At 41.3% G+C, this 24949-nt stretch overlaps 1 protein-coding gene across 13 annotated transcripts in view; it reads left to right on the forward strand.

Annotated features, from left to right (window-relative positions):
* Positions 1 to 24949, forward strand: part of BCKDHB (branched chain keto acid dehydrogenase E1 subunit beta) — a 290535-nt gene that overhangs the window by 47673 nt on the left and 217913 nt on the right. For all 13 annotated transcript variants that reach the window (XR_012157976.2, XR_012157977.2, XR_012157975.2 and 10 more), the window contains 3 exons: positions 4811 to 4944; positions 5671 to 5826; positions 12070 to 12178. Coding sequence is in view for 9 of the 13 variants with exons in the window: in XM_078852126.1 (XP_078708252.1) it covers positions 4811 to 4944; positions 5671 to 5826; positions 12070 to 12178 (399 nt within the window). In the remaining 4 variants the exon portion in view is untranslated. The remainder of the gene's footprint in view (positions 1 to 4810; positions 4945 to 5670; positions 5827 to 12069; positions 12179 to 24949) is intronic.

A 24949-nucleotide genomic window follows, 5' to 3' on the forward strand; every position in this document is an offset into this window, starting at 1 on the left:
GACTGACTTTTCAGCTTGTAAAGATGACTAAGGGGGAGGATATGATAGAGGTCTATAAAATCATGAATGGTGTGGAGAAAGTGAATAAGGAAGTGTTGTTTACCCCTTAGCAAAATGCAAGAATGAGGGGTCACCCAAAGAAATTAATAGACAACAGGTTTAAAACAAACATACAGAAGCACTTCTTCACACAGTGCATAGTCAACCTGTGAAACTTCTTGCCAGGGGATAATGATAAGGCCAAAACTATAACTGGATTCAGAAAATAATTATATTAGTTCATGGAGGGTAGGTCCATCAATGGCTATTAGCTGAGATGGTCAGTGATTCAACCCCATGCTTTGGGTATCCCTAGCCTCTGACTGTCAAAAGATGGGCATGGATGACAGGATGGATCACTTGAAATTGCCCAATTCTGTTCATTCCCTTTGAAGCAACTGGCATTGGCCACTGTTGGAAGACCAGATACTGGGCTAGATGGACCATTGTTCTGAGCTAGTATGGGTGTTCTTATGACATTCCAGACAAGTGTGATCTAGCCACCCACCATCTCTCTACTGTGTTACTCAAATTGTTCTGTTCACGTAGTAAGATTTCTAGATCTTCCTGGTAATTTGACATATTTTGTGTGCTCATCTGATAAAGAAACATCTCAGATTTGTTTTAATTCTACTCCTACCTCTTATAGCCTGTGTTATCTCCTTGGTGCTTATTGTATTTCTCAGTTCAGTTGAGATTTTTGCTTCCTAAACCCCAGTATGGTGATGATTATATCAGTGCCTGAGAGGGAGGAACCTGACTCAGATGGTATAATCACACTGGGTAAATGAGGAATGTGATATAAGTAAAAAAAAAATTTGTATTCTACCTTTCCTTATTGGAAAGTCCTAGTGTTTGCTATTCCCTTTGAATTATAAATGAGAGAGAAAATGGTTTTTCTGTTAGACAGGTATTAATCAACAGGGAGTCTTTGTGATGTGCTGTGATTACTTTGGAAAAAGAGCAAGAGTTCAGATAAAAGAAGCGAATCAATGCTAAGTACATAGGTCTACAAATAACCTTGTAAGAAATAGGTCTCTTGATCATCACTACAAACCTTTTTTTTTCTCCTGCTGATAATAGCTCATCTTAATTAATTAGCCTCTTAGAATTGGTATGACAACTTCCACCTTTTCTGTGTGTGTGTGTGTGTGTGTGTGTGTGTGTGTATCTTACTATATGTTCCATTCTATGCATCTGATGAAGTGGGCTGTAGCCCATGAAAGCTTATACTCAGATAAATGTTAGTCTCTAAGGTGCCACAAGGACTCCTGTTCTTTTTGTGGAAAAGTGTAGTGGCTTGAACATGTTAATGTATTTTAAAACTTTTAGGAATTGCTCAGTGAAAGAGGAGGGAAATGACCATCACTTCATTTATGGTCTGAAATCAACTGTAGTTATAGGTGTCTAGCTCCTTTTAGGATCCCTTATTGCAGAAGTAGTAATCTCTCTGGTTTAATCTCATGGCAAGAATCTTTTCATTTTTTTAAAGAAGTGTATTGTGAGGAAAGCATAAGTAGTAGAGATATGCCTATTCCAAACCACAGAATCCGAACACCTCCTAGTTTTGAAGTTCAGATGTGGCTGGTGTTTGGATGATGCAATTGTAAGGACAATATAAATGCTGAGATCAAATGTTGCAGGATGGGGCCTTCTGTCAAACTGATTCCTACAAATGAAAGCCACAGACCTTTCCAGTTAAGAACATCTAATTCCTTTTTAAAATATATTTGAAATATAACTAAATTATTTTAATCTCTCAAGGCAAAATATCCAAAACAATGTGAAATTCTGTGAACTGCTTTATTAAAATTCATGATTTTACTAGAAACAAAACAAAAACAATGTGTCGCTGGCCTCTTGCAGACACGGAGCTGCTATGTAATAATTTTATGAATGCTGTATGTGATCTGTTCAGTGAGATCGTAACTGTATCGCTTTATTGTGTTATTGGGTTTTCTGGTGTGAATGTACTGGTTTAGTTTAGTAATGGGTGGTTGGAAGAACCAGCAGGAATCAACACAATAGGTCTAGATAAGCAACTTCCCAACAAACACTTGAGTGTGATTACAAGACTGGCTGAGCTATTGGCAGTGAAGATACTACCTCCAGGCTCTAACCAAAGGTTACACAGCATTTTGCTTGGAGGTCAAAGGTACACTTAGGGCTTGTCCACATGGTGGGGTAATAGGGGGTTTGTATGGACCCACTCCATGAATCACCTGGCAAATATGAGTCTTTCCAACAGCCCTCAAGGTCTTAAAGACTGTGGGTTGATGAAACAAGCCACTGATCCCTCTCACAATTCATCAAAAAAGAGTGGGAAGTGCCTACAGTGAGCCCCGAGATAGCTGTAAACGTTCTCCAGCATGCTTAGTATCCTCTGCGCCGCCGGCACTGAGACCTTCTCAGTCTAGTACCCAGGGCTCACGGAAGTCCTCAATGGCAGATACCATTGACAAGCCTACGGACCCGTTGGAGATGGGCACAGGCACAGAATCGACAGCCCTGAGGGACAAAGACAAGAGTAAGCACTCCTCTGAGAAGGCACCGGTATGCAGTCCTGCATTGGTACTGTCCTCGACACCTCATCTGGCACCACAGCGACTTGGTATGGGCAAGATCACCATCCCCCCGGTACTGCCAGCGCCACCAAGTCATTTGGCACCACAGGAATTCCAACACTTCAGGGACTTCTGTGTAACAGATGTACTGGGGTCTCCTTGTTGCTGGGACCTCCACACCAAGTCTTTGCTTGGCATGGGAATCTTTCCCACTGCCCTGTCATGCTTCCCTACTCTCCATTGAGGGATCTGACAGTAAACCAAAGGAGGTGGCATCTCAGTACTCCTTACAGGCTCCTTATGGTGCCCAATGACAGCAGAGCAGTTGAGGATATCCTCAGATGGCACAACTACCACTATCTTGGTATAGCCATCAATATGCACCACCACTGACTTCTATGCCACCACTCCTGTGGCCATACTGAGACCCTTGGGCTGCATATCAGCTTGAGCTTGGACAACAGCCACCGCTCAACCCAATCATTGTCACCCGGTCCTGACTGCTTCGTTTATACCTTCAGCATGGAGTGAGGTTCCCTGACCGTGGGACAAGCCCCGGTACCTGCGGTCAGCCTACATCATCAGCACTGAAACCTGTCCCGTGGCCCCAGGTACTGTGGCCGGCACCATGGTACCTGTGGAACCCTTGGAGGTTCACCCAACCCTCCCAGGCTGCCCGATCGGTGTTGGGAGCCTCGGAGAGGCCAGTGGCCTCAGTCTCCTGTCTCCACCAGTGCTTGAGACTTCGGTGGGTAAGACTGCACAGATCCAGGAGGACCCAGGGGAGCAAGCTGCTGGACCACTAATGGAAGTAGAGGCTGCTGCGGCACCAGCAGCCTCCTCATCATTGCCAGACTAGGCTATCACAGGGGGCCCCTCACCCAGTTCCTCAAGATGACGCCAAAGTGCACCAGGAACTTTTGAACAGGGTCACGTCCAACCTGGGGCTTCAGGCAGAGGAACTGGAAGAGCCCTTGGATTCCCTGTTTGTTGTCTTCTGCTCCTCGGCTCCTGCCAGGGTGGCCCTACCTTTTCATGAAGGGATTTCCAAAATCACTAATGCCCTGTGGCAGACCACCTCTTCCCTAGACCCTATCTCTAAAGGGGCTGAATGCAAGTACTTTGTGCCAACCAAGGGGCATATACTTCCACCCTGCCCTGAATTCCCTTGTGGTAGAAGCAGTTAATCACAGGGAGAGACAATGACAACCCAGGGCCACCTCCAAAAATAAAGACTCGAGGAGGCTGGATCTCTTTGGGCATAAGACTTACTTCTCTCCAGCCTTCATCTGAGAGTGGCAAACCACCAAGCCCTCCTTGGCCAATATGACTTTAATATGTAGCAAGCCATGGCCAAGTTTGAAGGGTCACACCCCCGAGGCTTCCAAGAAGGAGTTCCTAGCTATCCTTGATGAGGGCATGACCGTGGCCAGGGTGGTCCTCCAGGTGGCATCGGATGCCGCTGTTGCTGCTGCCCGCACCATGGCTTCCGCTGTCTCCTTGTGGTGAGCCTTCTGCTGCTCCTCTCTGGGTTGTCCTCTGATGCTCAGCAGTCAATGCAGGACTTTCCCTTCCGTGGCTGTACCTTATTTGTGGAGCAAACAGACAGCAAGTTGAGTCGTGGCCAATTAAGAAGGGTTCTAGCTGTGAAGATCCATGAGTACAGTAATTTGAACTTGATGCAATGGATAAGAAGCCTATTTCCGCCCAGCGTATCAGTGCACGATACCACCACTTCGTCATTGCACCTGTGCTCCACTCCGTGCTTTGAATTTTATACTCTAGGAGTTTGGTTTCTATTAATTGGTGCACCAGGAATTAGACTATGGTCTCTCCTTTTTGTAGTTTGACCTGCCTCAAAGGTAGCAGTTCAACATGTGAGCGGGTGTGCTTATGCAGTTATAGCATGGGCTTGGAAATTAGCTCTGTTTTAGCTCTTTCACTGTGTGAACTTGGGCAAGTGGCTTTAACTCTTTTCTGGAATGGGAGTAATAATACTTCCCTTCATTACAGGTGTACTTATGAGGCTTAACTAATGTTTGTAAATGCGTTGTAAACCCTTATTATAGGTGTATGCAAGCCATCCATAGAGCCATGTACTTGTCAATCTATTAGGCATATTGTAAATTGTATACTTTATGGGGACAAAAGGTGAATTGTTTTCTTTTTGCAGTTTGGTGTATTTAAAAGAGCTCTTTCTTTTATAGGTAAAGACAGAGTTTTCAATACCCCTTTGTGTGAGCAAGGAATTGTGGGATTTGGTATTGGAGTTGCAGTCGCTGGAGCTACAGCAATTGCAGAAATTCAATTTGCAGACTACATTTTTCCAGCATTTGATCAGGTTAGTACCTATCATAGGTTGTTTAGGGAAGTAAAGGGAAACAAATTGTTGTTGAGAGTGGCTTTTCTGATGGATGAAAATATAATCCGCTAAACCAAGTTTTATACTATGATTTTTGCAAATACGTCCACAATGATGAGTATTACTAATGTTTAAGGCTAAGATTAGGCATGGGTATTTTTAGTAAACCGTGACCTTTTTATTAAAAATACTCATGACTAAACCTTAGCTGCCCTGGGGCCAGTGCTGCTCTCCCCGCCCCCGACTCCCCTCTGCCCGGGCTGCCGCTGCTCCTGGGGGACCAGGCCACTGAGCAGCAGCCAGTGTGACTGGCTGTGGGGGTGGCTCCACAGTGGCTGGTGCGTCTGGCTCTGGCGTCAGGCACACTGGCTGCTGCAATTGTGGAATTTCACAGAGGTCATGGAAAGTCACGGAATCTGTGGGTTCCGCAATCTCTGTGCCAAACTCGCAGCTTTACTAATGTTTATATATAATTTAATCGGAAACGTGCAGGTCCAGGCTAAAAGTTGAACTCAGCTTACAGGGCAAGGCATCCAGAGTTTAGACACAGCATGGTCCAGTACAAAAGATATAGTAGTAGAAACAGGAATATTTGGATTGTATTTCCAGCTTGTATAACAGTATAAGTATACCTGGCTTGTGTTAGTGGAATGAATATTACTAATGTGTATGAAGGATTTTTAAATGATGATTGTCTTGTTTCAGATTGTTAATGAAGCGGCAAAATATCGGTATCGCTCTGGAGATCTTTTTAATTGTGGAAGTCTCACTATAAGAGCACCATGGGGTTGCGTAGGTCATGGTGCGCTATATCATTCTCAAAGTCCAGAAGCATTTTTTGCTCATTGTCCAGGAATAAAGGTACAGTAATCTTCATGTTTAAACTTTATTTACAGTTCACAGTATGAGTAAATACTGTCTATGGAAAGGAGACTAAACAGGGTTCAGAGCCTCTTTTTGGGTGAATTTAATCCTTTGAACCTAACTGTGTGTCTGGGAGCAGGTGAAGAAAGGGACAAGGAAAACAAAGGCAGTTAAGGTTAATATCTGGTATTGAACATAGATATCTATTAATTGAAGACTACATTAAGTGCACTGTTGTTGTTGAGAATGCACAGCATTCAGGTAATCGTAATTTGTCCCCAGTAAGCATATATGGTATCTTGTTTTAATGTACCATACCAGTGTATAGTAGATTTGGAACCAGTTATTTCCCAGTTTTTATGCCTCTATACATCCTTAACCACAATAGTTAATGAACGTAAGGTTTAGGTTGCAATATTTTTAGAGAAGAAACAGCAGAGTAAATAATTTTTAAGTCGTGTGTGTTTCCTTTATCTTCTCTTCCCAAATGTGTGATGTGATATTCACATGTGCGAGGTGGAAGAGAGAGAGAGAGGAAACCTGACTAGGTGTATATTTTCATAAACACTGTAATGTGGGCTAACTCAAATAAATATTGCTGTGCTAGGATATCGCCATTTCTAACTCCATTTCTCTCAAGTTAATTTTTATCTATGGGTTCATACCCTTGGGTTACACAGCCTCCAGCCTTTAGCACAAAGGAAATGTTTCATCACTTGATTAATTGAAAGACTTCTGAAGCAAAAGCAGTGTTTGTATGTCATTTTAAAAAAATCACAGCTGTTCCTTGTTTTCTCTGGTGTACAGAGATAATCCCAACATGTTTTCGTATCTCATGAGCATCAGATTAGGTATAATATTTCTTGCTGGGAACCCTTCCCCACCCCTTGTCCCCTTCACCTAAAACGTTTTTTTTATTCTATGCAGCTGGTTCAGGGTGGGAATGCATTTTATTTTTGTATATTGGATTTCATTATCATATCCCAGAAGTGTCTCAGAGACTTCAAGAAATAATGTGTCTGGTCCACGTTTGACATACAATCTCTTCAAAACAGGAGCTTGTAGAGCTGTCCCTACAGCGGTTTTCATTGGGAATGTAAGAGTAAGAGACTCAGGTGCTTTATTACCGCCAGATTCTTATTATTTCATGACTGAGACAGGAAGCTGGGTATTGATTTTTGTTTTGTTTTGTTGCTAGGGAAAATGAAGCGTTGCATATGTTGGTGAGAAAAATTTCTCTGTTAGCACAGATCCGGGGAATTAACAGTATTGTAACACTGAACAAAAGACAAACAGCAATACAAGCATCAGATTAAGATAACTATTCCAAAAAGAATGCAATACCGAAAATTAATACGGTATTTTTAACTTCAGATAGGGAGGACACAGACACCTTAGGAAGTCAGGGGAAGAAAATTAGCAAGGTGTCCAACTCAAGATATGATCCAAGAAGGGCACTTGAATATTAATTCCTTAAAGCCAGCCCCATCTTTCTCCCCACCGGCAAGCATCTTTCTGTTTTGGTGGATCAGTAGTTTAAACAACCTGGCATTTTCAGTGATATTGCTTTCAAAATGCTGCTTTTTGTCATGCAAAAAACCTCATTCCAGACTGATTCCTGTTATGGGTGTTTTTTCCCATTTATCTTTTCCCATTTATCCATTTATTAAAGCACAAGATAACCTTCAAAATGTTGAGACTATTCTAAAGATTATTGTGAGTCCCTTCCTAAGAGTGTCTGATTTAGAGAACAGGGTGCATAGGAATAACAGGTTATTTAGGTTGATCTAAAGGGAAGAAAATGATAACCTCCCCACGTTCCTTGAAAGGAAAAAAATAAAGGAAAGAATTCTTCCAGAATGTAAAAGACATGCTACCAACTGAAATAGTGCATGTACAGAAAATAAAAGAATGGCAGCTGACAATAGGTGACTGACTCAATAAGAGATTTCCTCACTCACCTTGTCTATACACTTTTTTTTTTAAGCTTTCTTGATAATGGCTTTGGAGAAGGAATGGGTGATGTGTGTAGTCAGCCTTATTTCCTTCTATCATCATGCTTTTCCAAAAAAGTCATCTCAAGAAAGATTTTAAAAACCTGTGAAAGAGAGCGAAAGGGCGGTATCTGAAAATTGTGGTATTACATCTAGTTAACCTGTAGATTTTCTTCACATTAGGGAACGAAACGTTTAATACCTTTTGCAAAGTAGAGTAATACTTGCTCACTTACCATGCAAAAGAACACCCTGGAAGTAAATGACACAGTACACATACCCTTACTTTCTATAGTGGCTTAAGGTTCTCTGTACAGAACAGAAGTGATCATGTTTAAACAGAACTGTGGTTCTACTGAGTTCCATGTCTTTTTCTTCCCATTGTAGACAGAAAATTAACAGTGGTAGTGTAATCATTATAGGGATTCTTGTTTTTATTCTGAATATCTACCAGAGTTAAAAGAAGACTCCCTAATATAGTTATAGCATGTTTTTCCCCTGTATGAACTGGCAACCTGCCATAAACAATACCTTCTTGAATAACAGCAAAAACTTACATAGCGTGGCTCCTACTGCATTTTAGAACTGTGTTTAAACGGTTACTGCACATTTAAAGAGGAAAGACAGTACCACCATAAGCTTATCAGAACACATTTGTGTTAGTTTCAGATGTTCTGTTAACAAATTCCCTGAAAGGCAAATTGAATGATATTTTAAATTGCTACTTTTTATATAATTCATAAAAAACAATCAGATGCAAATTTGCAACAGCTTAATGTTCAGGGTAAACTTGAAATTCACATCGGCTTTTCAGTCACTTGGTCACAGATGTCTTCAGGCTTATTGTACAGAGGCAGATAACGCTCATGTCTTCCAGAAAAACTTGGAGTGAAAAGTTACCACATTAGAATACATTAAGAACCTTGAGCAGGAGTCAACCCACGCTTCTGGCACCCCCGCAACATTTGCTAATGTTTAAATTGCATTAAGTTCAGAGTTAAGGCTGAATTAGGATTTTTGAGATGTCAACAGTCTTAAATTGTTATTCGGGGACATTTCACCAGCACTAAATCCATACACAATTAAAAAAAAAATTAAGTTAATGATTTTATGCAAATTATTATAGGTAGAGCTGGTAGCACCATCTATAATTAAGGTTGTCCAATACTCCCCCTACCAGACCCTGTTTCAGTTGCTTTGTTTTGTTAAATTTTAGTATGTGATCATGTAATTAAAGACTGTATCTCAATGCATGTGCACAAGGAGGCTGTATTAAGGTTACACCAATAGTAATAATTGTTGTATTCCCAAACTTTGGAATGCTTGATTTTTCTACCTTGATGTTCTTTTAACTTTTTTTGTAAGTAATATTAAGTAACTTGTATAACTTTTCTGCACAATAGGGACTACAGTTTTTTTGTAAAAGGTGACAACCGCTTTCTCCCCACTCTCCTTGGTCGCTCCATGCTGGGTGGACACCAGCAGGTAGAGCATCGAAAACAGAAGAGCAAAGATGATAGTGGTGTTGATGCCACAACAGCATTTGGTGGTTGGAGGAATAGCTGCAGGGGAATTCCTGCTTAAATCTGTTCAAGAGAGAGTTTTGTTGGCATTATTTTTGATAACTTATTCAGATTCAGGTGGTATTTGGCAGTTCTGGGTTTGGATAAACTTCAGTGAAGTCAAACTTGGTTTCGCGTTTCTTATTGTATAACTAGTATTATTGTGTCGATTAAAAACACTTGATTTGAGTAGATCTGAAATTCTGACAGATGACATTTGGGTAGGGAAAGAGGTCCTGACCAAACAAAAAATTTAAAATTCTGAAAAATTGTAAAAGCATTCTTTTCCTTGAATTGTTTCCTAAGCTCTGGTATTTCTGCATATATAGGCATATGCTTCATGCGAGGCATAACATTAGCATGAGATAATACTAGTTAGTTATGTCACAGTCTCACATTATCTATTAAGATTCATATCTGCTAACTGGTATGGGTGCTTAAATACCAAAGTTGTAGGTCCTTTTATATGTATCTGATAAATAGGTAGGAAAAAAAACACATGGCATCTGGTATTTTTTTTTTTTTAAGTGGCTCTGTCACATTTGTATTCAGAATCTGAAGTCCTCTGTGAAACTAGGACTCTTGGTACCTTTGTTCTGACAGCATGTATTAATGATGCCTTCTGGACTAAGGTCTTTGAGCCATTTTTTTACTGAAATCAGATGTCTTTCCTGATACCCACATCTATATTTGGAAGTGCTTTCTAATCCAAACTCAAAAGGTCAGCAATCAGAAGTGAATGTTATAATATTCGTGTAATTTTCTTCCTCTCCTTTCCTTCTTCATTTCTTTTCCCTTTTCATTTCTTTTTCTGTCAGTCTAAATTTGAGTATCAAAGGTCCTTCCAGTTCAATGTAGGTAGGTGGATGATGGCCAGATCTTCAAAGTTGGGTACATGAGTTGCAGAACTGCAGTTGCACATATCTAATGTGTGCATCCAGATACCAGAATGAAATTGTGCATCAATTGTCTGTGTATACAGGTGGCCTGGTGTGGTAGCTACCTAATTGGCTATGTGCATATACAAATAAATGGCTTGTGTGCATTCAAATATCAGGTATGTGCACACCTTTGTATAGTTGGGTAATTGCACCTGCCTAATTTTAAAAAACTAGCCATACATGTTAGTAGACTATTCACCCTTGATATTGGGTTTCATACCATGTTTCCTCAAGTGTGAGAGACAAGGTGTACGGTTCCCAGAGTACATGAAATTTACTCAGCTCTTGCTACCCTTGCATGGATATTCAGAGGAAGGGCTATAAGAATGAGTGGTTGGGAGTCAGAAAGGGGAAGAATGCCTTTGGGATGACAGGGCTTATAGGATGTGGTTTAACCTCATCCTGGAGGATTTTTCTGTTTACTTCCTGATTCCATTAACTCTTTGTTTTGTTTTGAAACACTGTTCTCTGAGGAAAACACGTTGCTGATTGCAATTGTCATTCCTCTATCTTACAGTGAAATAAAGTTTTACTCTAATAAAAGTTGTTGGACTTTCACCATTTCTGGTTCTCCCCTCTCAAGTAAATGATAAGAGGGCTCCCATGATAGCACAAGTGCCAGCTGGAGAATCCAAACTGCCTTATGTGAGCAGAATTCCTCAATGTCTGACCCACTGCAGACAAGAGAACTGTTCCAAGTCTATTTTGAGGGGAAGAAAATACTTTCAAGAACCAAAAAAGCATTTTAAGTACCATACTTTGATTTTACTACCCTTGTTAGCACACTTTAAGTAATGAGTAGACAATAAGGATGAAAATTATTTAAAGCAATACAATTGCTGCTATTTGACATTAAGTGAAATAATTTCTGCTGAACGGTGAGATGATATAAATTTGACTGACTTGTGTGGTGTCACTTTTGAGTATGATACACGTCAACAGTACTAGTAAAGGTTTTAAGTATTCTGCATTAAAGTCTCTCTCTAAATATTGAATATACTGTATTTGTAGTATAAACGTTGCAGCCGTACCAGGATTAAGAAAAAACAATTTAAGCAAGAGTCTTGTAGCAGATAGGAATTTCCACATTATTTACAAATGGTCACTGTAGTAGCATTTAAGAATAGAGAGAACCTCTTTTAGTTGTAGATTACCATTAAACTTAAAATAAGCCTCCTAAATATAGGCCCCGATTCAGTAAAACCCCCAAACTTGTGCTTAAATTTTGTCACGCTGATGTTGCTGACGAGGAATGGATTTAAGCATGTGTGTAAGTGCTTTGCTACATCAGGCATAAACAAAGATTATTTTTTAATTTTTTTTATTGTTAATTGCAATTGCACTTTTAGAAAAATGGAACAAGATAGAGCGCAAAATACATATAGCAACAAGTAGCGTTTCCAACAGCTAGTGATGGTTTGGCAAATGTTCAGATGAAAATCACGGTTTTGTTTTTCCTGCTTTGCTTGCTCCTGATATTAATCATTAGTCTCCTTCATGCTGCTTCTAGTCAGTTTTTTTTTTTCTAGGAAGCGGCACAAACTTAACCCGTTGTAGAAAAGGAAAAAAGTTCTGAGCTGTTTTTAATCTTTAAACAATTATTTGGTAAAGCCTGACCGTAGTGGATTTTATGTAAGTATTTGTGTAAACTCGAGTAGCCTGCTAACCTAATATTATCTCTGTACCTAATTCTTAAATAGCTGAATTATATTTTTAATCAGTTTTTATAAATAATTTTTACAGGTTGTTATTCCAAGAAGTCCTCTTCAGGCCAAAGGACTACTACTATCGTGCATAGAAGATAAAAACCCCTGCATATTCTTTGAACCTAAAATACTTTACAGAGCAGCAGGTAAAAATGTTTCTTGTATGTAGTGTGCTCCAATAAAATGTAGGGGATGTGTGTGTGTAAGTGTGTACTCAATGTAAATTGATTCATTTTATGTTATGGGATCCATCTTTATATTTATTTGTCTCTTTTTTTACATGTTTAATTATTTAGTGTGTATTTTAGAGAAGCTGCTCAAAAATTGGCCAAGGTTTTAATATATGGGTGTCAAAGTTAGGTACCCAAATCCATATTAAACACCTGATCCAACTCCCACTGACTTCAGTATTTGTAAATCATAATTAGTGAAGTACTGATTCCAAAGTCAGTAAAAGTTTTGTATTCATATTGGAATGAAGAATTGAACAGTAAAAACATGAGTCAAGAGACCAGTGGGAATTACTCTTCGTGATTAGGGAAGGGATCTTGTTAAAAATCATATAATTAGGCCTTCTAATACATGCAAGACACACAAATGCAAACCAGCCTTGTAACAGACTCTGGTCTGAGGAACTGTCCTGGCTAAGTAAAGACAGTTTGAGTGTACATCATAGCCACCTGCTGAGTTTCAGGAAGACAATCTTCAAGTGTGTTTTGAAATATAAATTATGTCCATTTCATTTTTCTTTACCAGAAACTGCCTTTCAGGGGCATTATCTTTTTTTGCTCTGAGAATTTCTGAGACCATCATGTGAGCTAGGATATAATCTAGAGTACATTTGTGGTGATTGGAGGGGACAAGGGTTTTGATACTTCTAGGCTTTTACCTTTATTTAATGGCATCTTTATGGCTCAGTTCCTCCCCTTCCCTAGCTGTTCATCTTTTGAGCTGTTTTGCTGCTCTTGGGAGCTGGATCAGTTGACAGAAGAGGAAGAACAGTGGAAGAGGCTAGAAGTTGCTCTGGTTTGTGGAAAATTATATGAGCTCACTGGTTGGTGTTTCTCTTCCTGCTCCCTGCTGTGCTGCTGAACTGAGAATCATTGCCAGGCTCTCCTGTGGGGCCACTACAGCAGAGAGGGAGCTAGTGAATTCAGGTAGGGACCAGAGCCACCAGTTCTGTGTGAAAGATGTCAGTGCAGCTGAGAGAAGATTTGAAATTGTTATTGCCTCTGTCCTGTGGTCATTTCCCTAATCACAGGGCAGATGTGGCAACCATCTTTTATCGTCCCTCGTAAATGCATTGATCCCAGCTGCTGGAAAGCGATGGCACAGAATCAGTGGATTTATTTTGATGTGTTGTGGGAGAAAGAAACATAGTGGCTTCTTAAAGGTACATGTTCCACTTCTTTATTCTGTTGGGGCCTTCTTCACACCTGTAGTGGCTCTAGTACAGCCAGGCATGCAGGAACCTGGCCCTGTTCCCCTTAGCAGCACAAGCAGGAAGAGGTAAGAGAGGAACTAAGAGCAGAAGCAATGCCTCATTCAGAGAGCAGGACTGAGCCTTGAGGTGCATAATTTATGTAAGAGTACGTCTACACCTCAGCTGGAAGTGTAATTTTCAGCTTGGGTAGACATACATGTGCTAGCTTTGATTTGAGTTAGTGTGCTAAAAATAGCAGTGTAGCTGCAGTAACACGAGCATGGCACAGGTTAGCCGGAAGAATACTTACCTATGGTCTCTGACAGAATTGTATTCCGGTGGCTACCGGTTCTGTTGCCTATGCAGCCACAGCTACGCTGCTGTTTTTAGTACACTAGCTCAATCAAAGCTACAGTGTGTATGTGCACCCGAGCAGGAAATTACATCTCCAGCCGCAGTGTCTGACTAAGGCTGTGTCTGCACGGCAGACTTTGGACAACACAAGTCTCAGCGGTGTAGGGCTGCCAAAGTTGTTACATTGCTTGTGCATGTGTGTGCTTGGCTGCTTGCCTTAGCTCTGTTTACTCACCAGGAGTGCTTGTGTTGATGCAGTTTGGTTCACTGTGGGTAGGTATCCCAGTGTGCCTTGTGCTGCCGTCTGTTGCAATACCTTCTGGAAAGTTTTTTGTCAATGTGTTGAGGGATAGAAATGACTTACCCAGGGATCTCTGGGTAAAAGGGGTCACATTCCAACATGCAACTTTCTCCATCCCATAATGCTATCCATATCTCACAATTTTTGACACCCTCCGCTTTTTAAAAAAGTCCCACAAACCCACATGGTACTTCTCACTGCCTATCATCTCTGGCAGATGCATGGGGCCCACACAGGTCTTTACTGTTCTCATGAACAAGGGTGCTGGAACAGTTTTTATAGTGGGGGTGCTGAGAGCCATTGAAACAAACTGTAAACCCTCTATATAATGGTAACCACTTCAAGCCAGGGGGTGCAGCAGCATCCATAGGTCCAGCACCTATGCTCATGAACATCGCAAATACAGGTAGAATGATTCTCAGGTATATCCAGACCTGCAGGAAGAACTGCAACATTGGGGGACGTGACTATTTCTTTTGAGGACAGTTTGTGAAGGAACATAGTGAAAACCAATTCATGGTTGGTGGTGGTGTTCATGGAGCAGCTGCAACTGCTTCTGAGCTTTGGAAATGAGCACTGACTGGTGGGATTGCATTGTAATGCAGGTTTGGGACAATGGCAGTGACTGCAGAACTTTCGAATGCAAAAGACCATATTCCTGGATCTGTGTGGTGAGATTTTCCCCAACCCTTCAGCTCTGGGACACTAGAATGAGAGCTCCATAGAAAGTGGAGAAGGGAGTTGTGATTGCACTCTAGAAGCTTGCAGGGTCGGATTGCTACCAGTCAGTGGGAAATCATTTTGTAGTTGTAACGCCCATAGCGCGGGGCCGTTATCATGCAAATGTGTCTTGCCATTATTCACGTCCTGCTACACAGGATTGTGACTCTCAGCAATGAGCAGGACGTAGTGGATGGATTTGCAGTAATTGAGTTCTGAACTGTAGTGGGGCAATAGCACACCCATCCCTATTTTGGTACTCATCTACCGCTGAGTATGTCAACAGCAAGGGCCACTTTTCTATGATGATTGAAGTGTTGATGGATCACTGGGGACATTTCACTGATATAAGTGTTGGCTGGCCAGAGAAGGCGCATGATGCTTGCCGTTTAAGAACATAGGACTGTACAGAAAGCTGTAACCAGGGATGTTCTTCCCTATTTGGCAGATTATCTTTGGTGATATTGAAATGTTTACTCATGAGATTGGAATATTTTTCTCACTGAGATCTAATGATGATAGCTGCTTGTTGTGTCCTGCGTAATACCTGTGAGATAAAGCTGCTGCTGGGGTTGAGGGTGGAGACAGTTCCACTTTGTGCTCCACGTGGTTGAGGGAGACTTTGTAAGCATACTTTAATGGTCAGCTGCATTAATGTGGTACACTTAATTGTACTTGCGCCCTGAAGGTTTGTTGGCTGTTAGGAATTGTGTAGTGCTTGGTGTACATTTATACATATAACACTGTCTTTTAGTGAAGCCTTTTTTTCGCTTGCTGTGCATTTATCATTACACTGCGTTTCACTGAAACTATGAACTATGCAACGTGTGCTATATGTTTACACATCCAGCTGGATGTTTTCTTATACTTGTGAGTTTTGTGGTGCTGTACACTCAAATACTCAGTGCTTTGGGTACTGCTATGCAGTCTGCAGTATGTAAGAACAGCCATACTGGTTCTGATCAATGGTTCGTCTAGCCCGCTATCCTGTCTTTCAACAGCGACCAGAGACAGATGCTTCAGAGGGAATGAACAGAATAGAGCAATTTTGAGTGATCCATCCCTTGTTGTCCAGCCCCAGCTTCTGGCAGTCAGAGGTTTAGGGACATCTGGAGCATGAGGTTGCATCCCTGACCATCTTGGGTAATAGCTATTGTCTATCAAGAACTTATCTAATAATTTTTTGAATTCAGTTATACATAACATCCCATAGCATTGTGTTCCTCAGATTGGTTGCATTGTGTGAAGTACTTCCTTTTGTTTGTTTTTTAAACCTACTGTCTATTAATTTCATCTGGTGACACCTAGTTCTTATGTTTTGTGAAGGGGGAAATAACCCTTCCCTATTTACTTTCTCCACACCATTCATGATTTTGTAGACCTTCATCATATCCCCCTTAGTTGACTCTCTTCTAAAATGAACAATCCCAGTCTTTCTAATCTTGCCTCATATGCAAGATGTTCTAAACCCCTAATTATTTTTGTTGCCCTTCTCTGCACCTTTTCCAATTCTAATATATCTTTTTTTGAGATGGGGTGACCAGAACTGCATGCAGTATTCAAGATGTGGGCATACCATTGATTTACATACTGGTGTTAAGATATTTTGTTGTCTTATCTATCCCTTTCCTAATGGTTCTAACATTCTGTTAGCTTTTTTGACTGCCACTGCAGATTGAATGGAAGGTTTCAGAGAACTATCCACATTGATTTCAATATCTATTTCTTGAGTGTAACAGCTAATTTACATCCCCATCATTTTTATGTACAGTTGGGATTATTTTTTCCAATGTGCATTACTTTGCACTTATCAACATTGAATTTCATCTGCCATTCTGTTGTCTAGTCACCCAGTTTAATGCGATCCCTTTGTAACTCTTCGCAGTCAGTTTTGAATTATCTTGTGTAACTTTGTATCATCTGTAGATTTTGCCACCTTCGTGTTCACCTCCTTTTCAAGATCATTTATGAATATGTTAAACAGCACTAATCCCAGTACAGATCTTTGGGGGACCCTATTATTTACCACTCTCCATTGTGAAAACTGACCATTTATTCCTACCCATTGTTCGCCAGCTTTTAATCAGCTATTGATCCATGAGAGGACCCTCCCTCTTATCCCATGACTGCTTACTTTTCTTAAGAGCCTTTGCCTCACAAGTTAGCATATGTGAAGCTGTGATTGTCCTTACTGTCCCCAGTGTGGAGTTGTAGGAGTAGGAACGCGAACCTTGGTGCCACATAGAATGTTGGGGGATGCAGGGAGCTGTCACCATGGAGTTCTCCAGGGACTGTAAAGGGTGGCGAATCCATGCTTGGATTTCCTGGGTCTTTCTCCATTTTCTCCTGTCTTCTCTGTCCATCTACATGCTGTTTGCCATGTTGACCAAGTCGGGCCTTTGTTTTAAGTTCAGTGCAACGCTGGTTTGCAGGATCTCACTGAACATATCCTCCTTCGTCGTCATCTTTTTCTTCCTCTTCAGAGTCAGGTGTTCTGCCGGTGTGGAGGGAGCATCCCTCAAAGTCACAACAGCATATGCATAAAACGGACAGATGTATTATTAGATATACAGGCACAATGGAAAGTGAAAGATAATTTTCAAAACTCCCCTTATTCCCATAAACTTTTTTTAACAGGATATGCTTATTGACATTTCAGCTTTAGAGTGTCTCTGAATGGCACCACTCTCCAGTCCCAGTCATGAGTGTTAAGAGGCAGGGTGAGGAGGAGGGCATTTGGTTGCATGAAACAGTAAAATTTTGGTCCCTGTTTCCAGGGGTGCAGGTATAGGGTAATGGTACTGAATATTGGTACTATTTTCCACAGATGGCAGTGATTTTAGTGGCTGTCTTACTCCTGAGGGTAACAGAAACACAGAGAGCACAGCCACCCTAGGTGTCCCGAAACTGCCCTGACCTGTACGCCACTAGCCTGTTTACTGCCATGGTGCCAGTTGAACTTATCGTGGAGTGGAGTGGGAAGATGTCCTGCTGTGATATCCTTTCAAGTCATCCCTTGAAACCTTCTGGAGAATATTGCAGAGTATCTCCATGGAAGTTTAATTGAGATCTCTCAGGAGGACACAAGGGACATCCCAATGTACATAAAACTACCCGCTTTCCAGTTTGTTGTACTGCTATCTCTTCTCATATGAATGCAACAATGAAACATTGATACTTGTGTCCTGTTGATTTGGGATGAGGCAGGCGCCATCTTGTGCTTGCCAAGTTGGACAAACAGGAAAAGGCATTTCTAAAATATGTGGGGTGTTTTAAGGGGAATAGTGGCTTCCGATCTCTGTGACCCTGGGCAGCGGAGTTTACAATTGTGACCAGAGCAGTCAGTCAGGCATTGCTGGAAGACTGTTAAGGTTGACATAGGTCACACAGTGTCTACAGTTGCACTACGTCCAACTAAGTACGTTGATTACGGCTCAATGCCTTTTAAGGAGGTGGTTTTACCGTGTCACTGTAATGGGGTGCTTATATCTGCTGGAGACAAATTTGAGTGTAAATACGTGCACACATAGGTCAATACAAGGCAACTTAGGTATACCTAACTTAATGGAGTAGACTCAGACCTTAGCCTACAAATGAGTGTAGTATCATTCACATTGGCTGTCCCCTGGCACTTGCTGAATGTAACTGTCAAATTGTCTGCGCATTGGTGTAGATTAGTGAAGTTCCACTCAACTTTAAAATAAATGTATTCTGTAAATACAATTCCTTTACAATATTGTGTATGTTTAGCTCAAAGGAAAAACTACTTTCCACTTTAGATATTCTGCTACAAAATATATCTTGTGTGAAGTAGCTTTGTTTCTTTCTACAGCTTTCTGGCAGTGAAGAAGTCTCTACAAAAGGTCAGAAGCAAATAGAATCTTGAAAACAAAAAAGGCAAGGGAGGTCAAATTTACTCTGGGCAAGTATACACTGCAATTGTAAATGTGACTGCAGTGTGTATAGACATACCTAAGCTAGCTTTGACTTAGCTAGTACAAGTACAAAATTGTGGCAGCACAGACTTCAGTGTGGGCTCTACAAGCCTGCCCGGCACCCTGGGTACTTACTCGGGTGGCTAGCCCTTGCTAAAGTCTGTGCTGCCATGGCTTCATTACTATTTGGTATTTGTGGTAGCTAGGTCCAGGATAACTTGGATGTGTCTCCATGTGCTGCTTTCACACCTTCGATTGCAATGGACACAGACCTTCTGTTGCTAGATTTATTTTGCCCTGGCAGGTTATCGACTTCCCCTGGTAATTTTCATTACATGTTATTTTAGTAGGAAAAAGTCAGTGTATTTTAAAAAACATTTTTGTGAGCAAATGGTGTATTGTGTTAATATTATTGGCATTATGGTAGTACGCAAAATCCCCATTGTGGGATTGTGGCCTCATGGTGCTAGACACTGTACAAATACATATGAAAACTCAGTTGCTGTGCTTCAGTAATGATGATGGTAAATATAATAAGAAAACTGTAGCAGTATTCAAATGTATTTACTTGAAATGCTGTGTTAAAATACTAATCTTTCTGTCCAGTTTTTGGTGGACAGATGTCCTTATGGCAAAGAAATTCACACCAGCGCTAATTGGAATCCTTCTTGGTATAATCCGAAAGACCAAGGTTTGCATGAGCATGGAGACTGGAGGGGATGTTCTCTAGCTCTAAAACAGGCTTATGTGATTGAACTCCTGCAGTCAATTCTAATAGTACTTCCTGTGTCCAGGTGACTGAAGAGTTTCACCAGTAAGACCCTGTCTGTGGGGCTCAATTCCACAAATGTTAACAACTGAGGGAGCCCTGCTGTAAATGGTCCACTTACTACTACACCATTTAAAAGTGTTGTCTAACCTTTCTCAGAACAGTTCTAATCAGTACACTGCTTAAAATAGTGAAAGCAGCAGGTGGCCTGTCTAAACTAGAACCCCAACATGGTTAACAACATTGGAGCTCATCAGTGAATGTAAGTTATTGTGGGAATTTTTTAGAAAATCGCCCTAGATTAGGTAAGGCCCCAAAAGCTGAGTAGATTCCACTAGACAAGAGATTTCTGTTAGTAACAAAGTTAAACAAATATCAAACAAGTCATTTTGAAGCAATCCAGACAATGGGAGCACAATCTTATACAGGTAGGAAAATTTCCCTTTTGCTTTTAGAGCTTCTACACTGTGTATGATGGTCTGAGCTCTAAATTGAATTACTAACTGTGACAAAGGCTATGGGTCTTTGTATTTCGTAATTCATGACAAAAATAAAAACCTGGTTCTGGGTTTACTGCCAAGAGGTCTGATTGCCAAGGTGTTCTGTGAAAGGTGGTGTCTGAGGTAGAGTCAATAAGCCTTCGAAAGGCAGCCATTCCTTAATATTGTTAGGGGGTTTCTCTTTCTCAGTGGACCATTTCTTATGTCTCGTTGACATCAGAAAACTGGAGATAGGAATTAATAAGTGTCTATGGGGAGTGGGGAGAAATGGGGGGTTGTTGGTATTTAGATAGCAAGCAACTCTGTCAGTCTGATCAGAGTGGTCAGAGAGGATTGTTTGCAAGGGATGTAAACTGTTCATTTTACTTTCCTTTTGCTCTGTAGATAAACTGAGAAGGCCTTTTCAGCTTATCTTATGAGATGTATAAATCCCGAGATGTTATACATGCAGGTTTCATTAGTTTTAATTCCATTTTCCTTCTGTTTTAATCTTGTTTTTGTTAAGATTACCGCTATGTGGGTAATTTCACACAGATGTCCCCCAGGAGAAAAGGACCCCAGAACCTCTAAGGAGAGGTGCCAAAGAGTAAAGAGATTTTGGAATTTATAACCCCTCTTAGTCTCTGTCAAGGGTGATAGAGAGTCCACTCCCAATGAGTGGTGGTGCCATCAGGCTGCAGTGGGTGTACTCAAAGAGAGAAGCTGTAAGATTAAAGAGGAAATGAGTTGGTGAGGGTGCTTGTTGTCATAACATGGCCCCATCCCCTCTATGGACAGACACCAATTTGCTGAGAGTGAACTCAATTGCTGGATCCCATGTGCTGCAAACCCAACTGGATCTGGGCAGTGCTATGTTGCTGTTCCTCCCAGGGTCATGCCCCCAGGGGCAGACCTATTTTCTGCCATCCTTCCTTGGAATGTGGGGTTCCATAGCTCAGCTGCCTTAGACTCTGAAACCAGTGCCTCAGCCCTCCCGAGTCCCTAGTTCCTGCTGTGGGTGTACTGAGCTTTTTGATTAACCCCTTCAGGGACAACCTGGCAGGTAAGGAATACAGGATTAGCAGAGGCATTTCTTAACCACAGTCACTTTTACTCTTAAGAAACACTAGAGAGTTATAGATCAATCTTTGTAAAATAACTAACAGTCCTGAGATGTACCTTTCCTTTCCTTTCCCACAGCCCCTCACCTTCCCAGTCTGATCTCACCCCTTCTGAGAGTCTGAGGTCTGGATCAGTGATTCAGGCTAGGCAAGTCCCTCCTGCCTTCTCTCTCCAGCCTGGTGTTCTGGCATATGTTAGTGGATAGCCCCTCTAGTGACAATGGTCACACCAAAAAATGAACCCAGTTAGTGAAAGAATACAGAATGTGTCTGTATGTTTTAGGTGGAGAGCATCATTATTTTCTGCTGCCAAATGAGGCATCCATTAAGGCCCCTCTGTCCAGTTTGTTGTTATGGTTCACAAATAGACATTATGAGGCTGCTTTGTAGATTTTCCATGAAAGAAGAAGTTTCTGTCTTAGCCCTAGATGACACTAGAGCCTTATTAAAATTTTTGAGTTTTCTTTTGTAGCTACATTCAAAATAGTATCTGTGTGGTAATGGATGATGTAGTAGGTTTTGTCTCTGCTTTGATTGTCAGTATCAAATACAAAGTGTGTGAGGATCTGTAATGTTCAGTTGTGTCCAAATGGAGTGGAGAGCTCATACTACATTCGAGGAACACACTCTTATCTGAGCAAGGAGAGGCAGAAGGAGGATTTGGAGATTTTTCTTAAAGTGGAAAGCTGGAAGATATTTGATTGTGGAACGTAGTTCTGGTGGAAAATAATATGCTGAAATCTCCATGAAGAGGCAACAGCTTCTTCAGCTCATCTGGCTAATAATTTAGCTATTAAAGAGAGAGAGAGAGAGAATTGTTGGGCTAGATCTGTTAAAGCTGCTTTAGCCACTCTGGCTATGCAAAGCTGCTTCATTGTTGTAGGAGCATCCTCAGGAAGTGCGAACTATTGTACCTAGACTTATGCCATGGCTTGGATCAGAAGACACATTAAGGACTTGACAGGAGGAAGGGGACATGGACAGAATACTTCTGCACTCCCAGCAATCCCTGGCTGTAGGACAGATTTTTTTTGGGGGGGAAGGGGGCACATCTTTGCAACTAGCTGTATTTAGAGCAGCCTGATTTCTGGAACCCAAAGATTTGACACTCCTCAGCCTCCCTTAGAAATGATCTATCTTGGTCAAGTTTGAAGCACACTGGCAGAATGCTGTGGTTTGCAAGTTCTTTGACTTCACTGCAGTGCTGCTAATCTGTTACTTTGCATTGGTACTGAAATTCACTTTGAAAAAGAGCACAATTAGATAAAGAAGACATCAAGGGGAAAAAATCATTGCCCATATGTGTGCCGTAGAAGAGACTTCTTATTAAAAAGAAACAAATGCCATTCCTCTTATTAACCCTGACCTGCTGCAGTTTTAACAGCAACTCTGTTTGTTATATTGCTGTTTCTCTTTTTAGTAGAAGAATGATTAAAAAACAAAAGTTTAACATCTAACGATCACAGTGAAATACGATCTTTATCATCAAAGCTACTTCATCAATTCCCATCTGTTGAATAGTAACAATTTTGGATCTGGTATTGTGCAGAAAAGCACTGAATTTAATAGGATGTTTCTTGAAGTGTTTTGAGAAATAAGATGGTCTCTAGGGTGAAGCATAATGCAAGAAACAGGGCATGCATCTAATACACTGCTTAGGGACTTGCTTGTTTTGTTTCGAAGAATACTGTAAAATATTTCCTCAAATAACCAACCAAAATGGATATCTTCCCTGTGTTTTGCATACAAATGTGTTAACTGTATTTATTTCAGACTCTGGACACAGTATAGATTTTATGTGAAAGAGCTTTTATTGCAATATTAAAAGTGGATGCCCAAGTGAGGTTTTTGCCCATAGAAAATTAGAGCAAAACTAAGGGTCTTATATCTTGCCACAATCAGCCATCCCCAAAAAATCTTGGGAGAACATGTGGGGTTTGCATTATGCCCTGGTGGTCACCAGATCCATACTGTGATGAACCAAGGAATGAAGCAAATTCCAAAGTGAAGGACACCTTGCTGAGAGTGTCTTGCCACCATCCTCTTCCAATTTGTACAAGGAGGGACAAACTAACTCGCACACTTCACATGGTCAACGGTCCTGGTAACATACAAGCATAGGGACAAGCCTTAGAAAACTGGGACCCAAATGATTTAGGTCAACACCAATTCCTTAAACTTCACCTGGGGTTCTGTCAGGAGCAAGTGGTATCCATGGAACAGAGGTGTAATGAACTCCCTGCATTAAACACCTCATAAAAAATGGTCGTCTGCATTCTGCACTAGGTGCAATTGGCAGGTGGTTTAAAGTCATACCCCTATGTAGAGCACAGTGCAGTAGCCAAACCTCAAGATGACAGATATGGAGAATTTATGATGGATGCATCTTAAATAAAAGAACACACTTTCTTGCCTGTGTGCAGCCTGGACATCTGTTGCAACCTGGAAATGCTGCTGCTGCAGCAGCAGCTCGGTACCCAACTAAGCCCTTTGCTTATCAACAAGCATAGGTTCCAGACTGCACATCACTTAGAGGAAATCTCAAAAACCCTTTTGTAAAATGCTGCTATATCAAAATCTTTATCTTCTATAAAGGATAAGGCCCCTATAAAATGTCATTTGTTTTAACCAGGGACTCTAATCCTAAGGAAGGAGCTGAAAAGTAAAAATGTTTTTTGTTTTTTTTTTAAGTATACAAGTGGTAGGGTCCTAATGTGTTGCTCTTGACCATCATTTCTATTTAATGAATGGAGACAGGTTTCCAAATGTACTGGCTGACAGCTATTGTTGTAGGAGACAGCAGCTGTAGTTGAATTTTCTGTCACATTGATAAATATGTTTGTAATTTGCTGCAACTGCTTCATCTATGTCAGAGGTTCTTAAGCTGTGGTCCGTGAGCTCAATTCAGGTGGTCCGCGGATAGTTCCCTCTAACGTGTGAACCTGGGCGGCTGCACACAAAAGAACGAAGGGCCATCCACCTAGTGGCGCGCGGCTCCGCTAATTAGGTGCTGGGACCCTGGAGAAGGTAAAGTAAGGTGTGGTGGGGGAATGTAAGGTAAGCTGAGGTGGGGGAATAAGGGGTAGGTGGGAAGGGGCAGTGGGCTGAGAAGATGGGGTGGGGAGAATTTGGGATGTGCAGGGCTGCGGTGGCCAGAAAAAGAGTAGACTTTCCCCAGCTCCAGGGCTGCGGGGGGAGATGGCCCTCCTCCTCCCCAGCCTCAGCTCTGTGGCTGCTGTGGCGGAGGAGAGACCCCCCTCCTTCCCAGCTCCAGCTTGGGAGAGATTCCCCTCCTTTCCTACGGCGTTGGGGAGAGAGGGCACATCTATCGCATTAGAAAGGTAAAACTACTGATATGAAAATATGAGTTGTGCTTTTATTTGTAGAACAAAACCCCTTCATTAAGTTTTTTTTGTATATTGCACTTTTAACCAAAGCGCATTACAATAGTTCATTAACGGTACAAACAACATTTGGAAAGATCTTTAAGTGGTCTGCTGAGACCCTCAGCAATATTCAAGTGGTCCGTGGAGGAAAAGAAAAAAAGCTTTCAGAACCAGTGATCTATGTCAAACTTGCCCTAGCTCAAGCTATTTATGAAAGTGTCATTGGCTCCTTGTCAGCAGGTGGTAGTTTCACAATTGTTTCCTGCCAGATGAGACGTTCCCTTTATGTAACATTTTCCATGCAGAAAGCGGTGTTCAGAGAATGTTAGACTATCTGGTTAAGCTGTCAGCAGTTAGGACATGCTAAAGTGAAGGTTGTGCATATGCATTGTGATTAGGTTGTATTTAATAACATATCATTATGTCCTG

Source organism: Lepidochelys kempii, chromosome 3 (genome assembly GCF_965140285.1).
Source record: "Lepidochelys kempii isolate rLepKem1 chromosome 3, rLepKem1.hap1, whole genome shotgun sequence".
Lineage (NCBI taxonomy): Eukaryota > Metazoa > Chordata > Testudines > Cheloniidae > Lepidochelys > Lepidochelys kempii.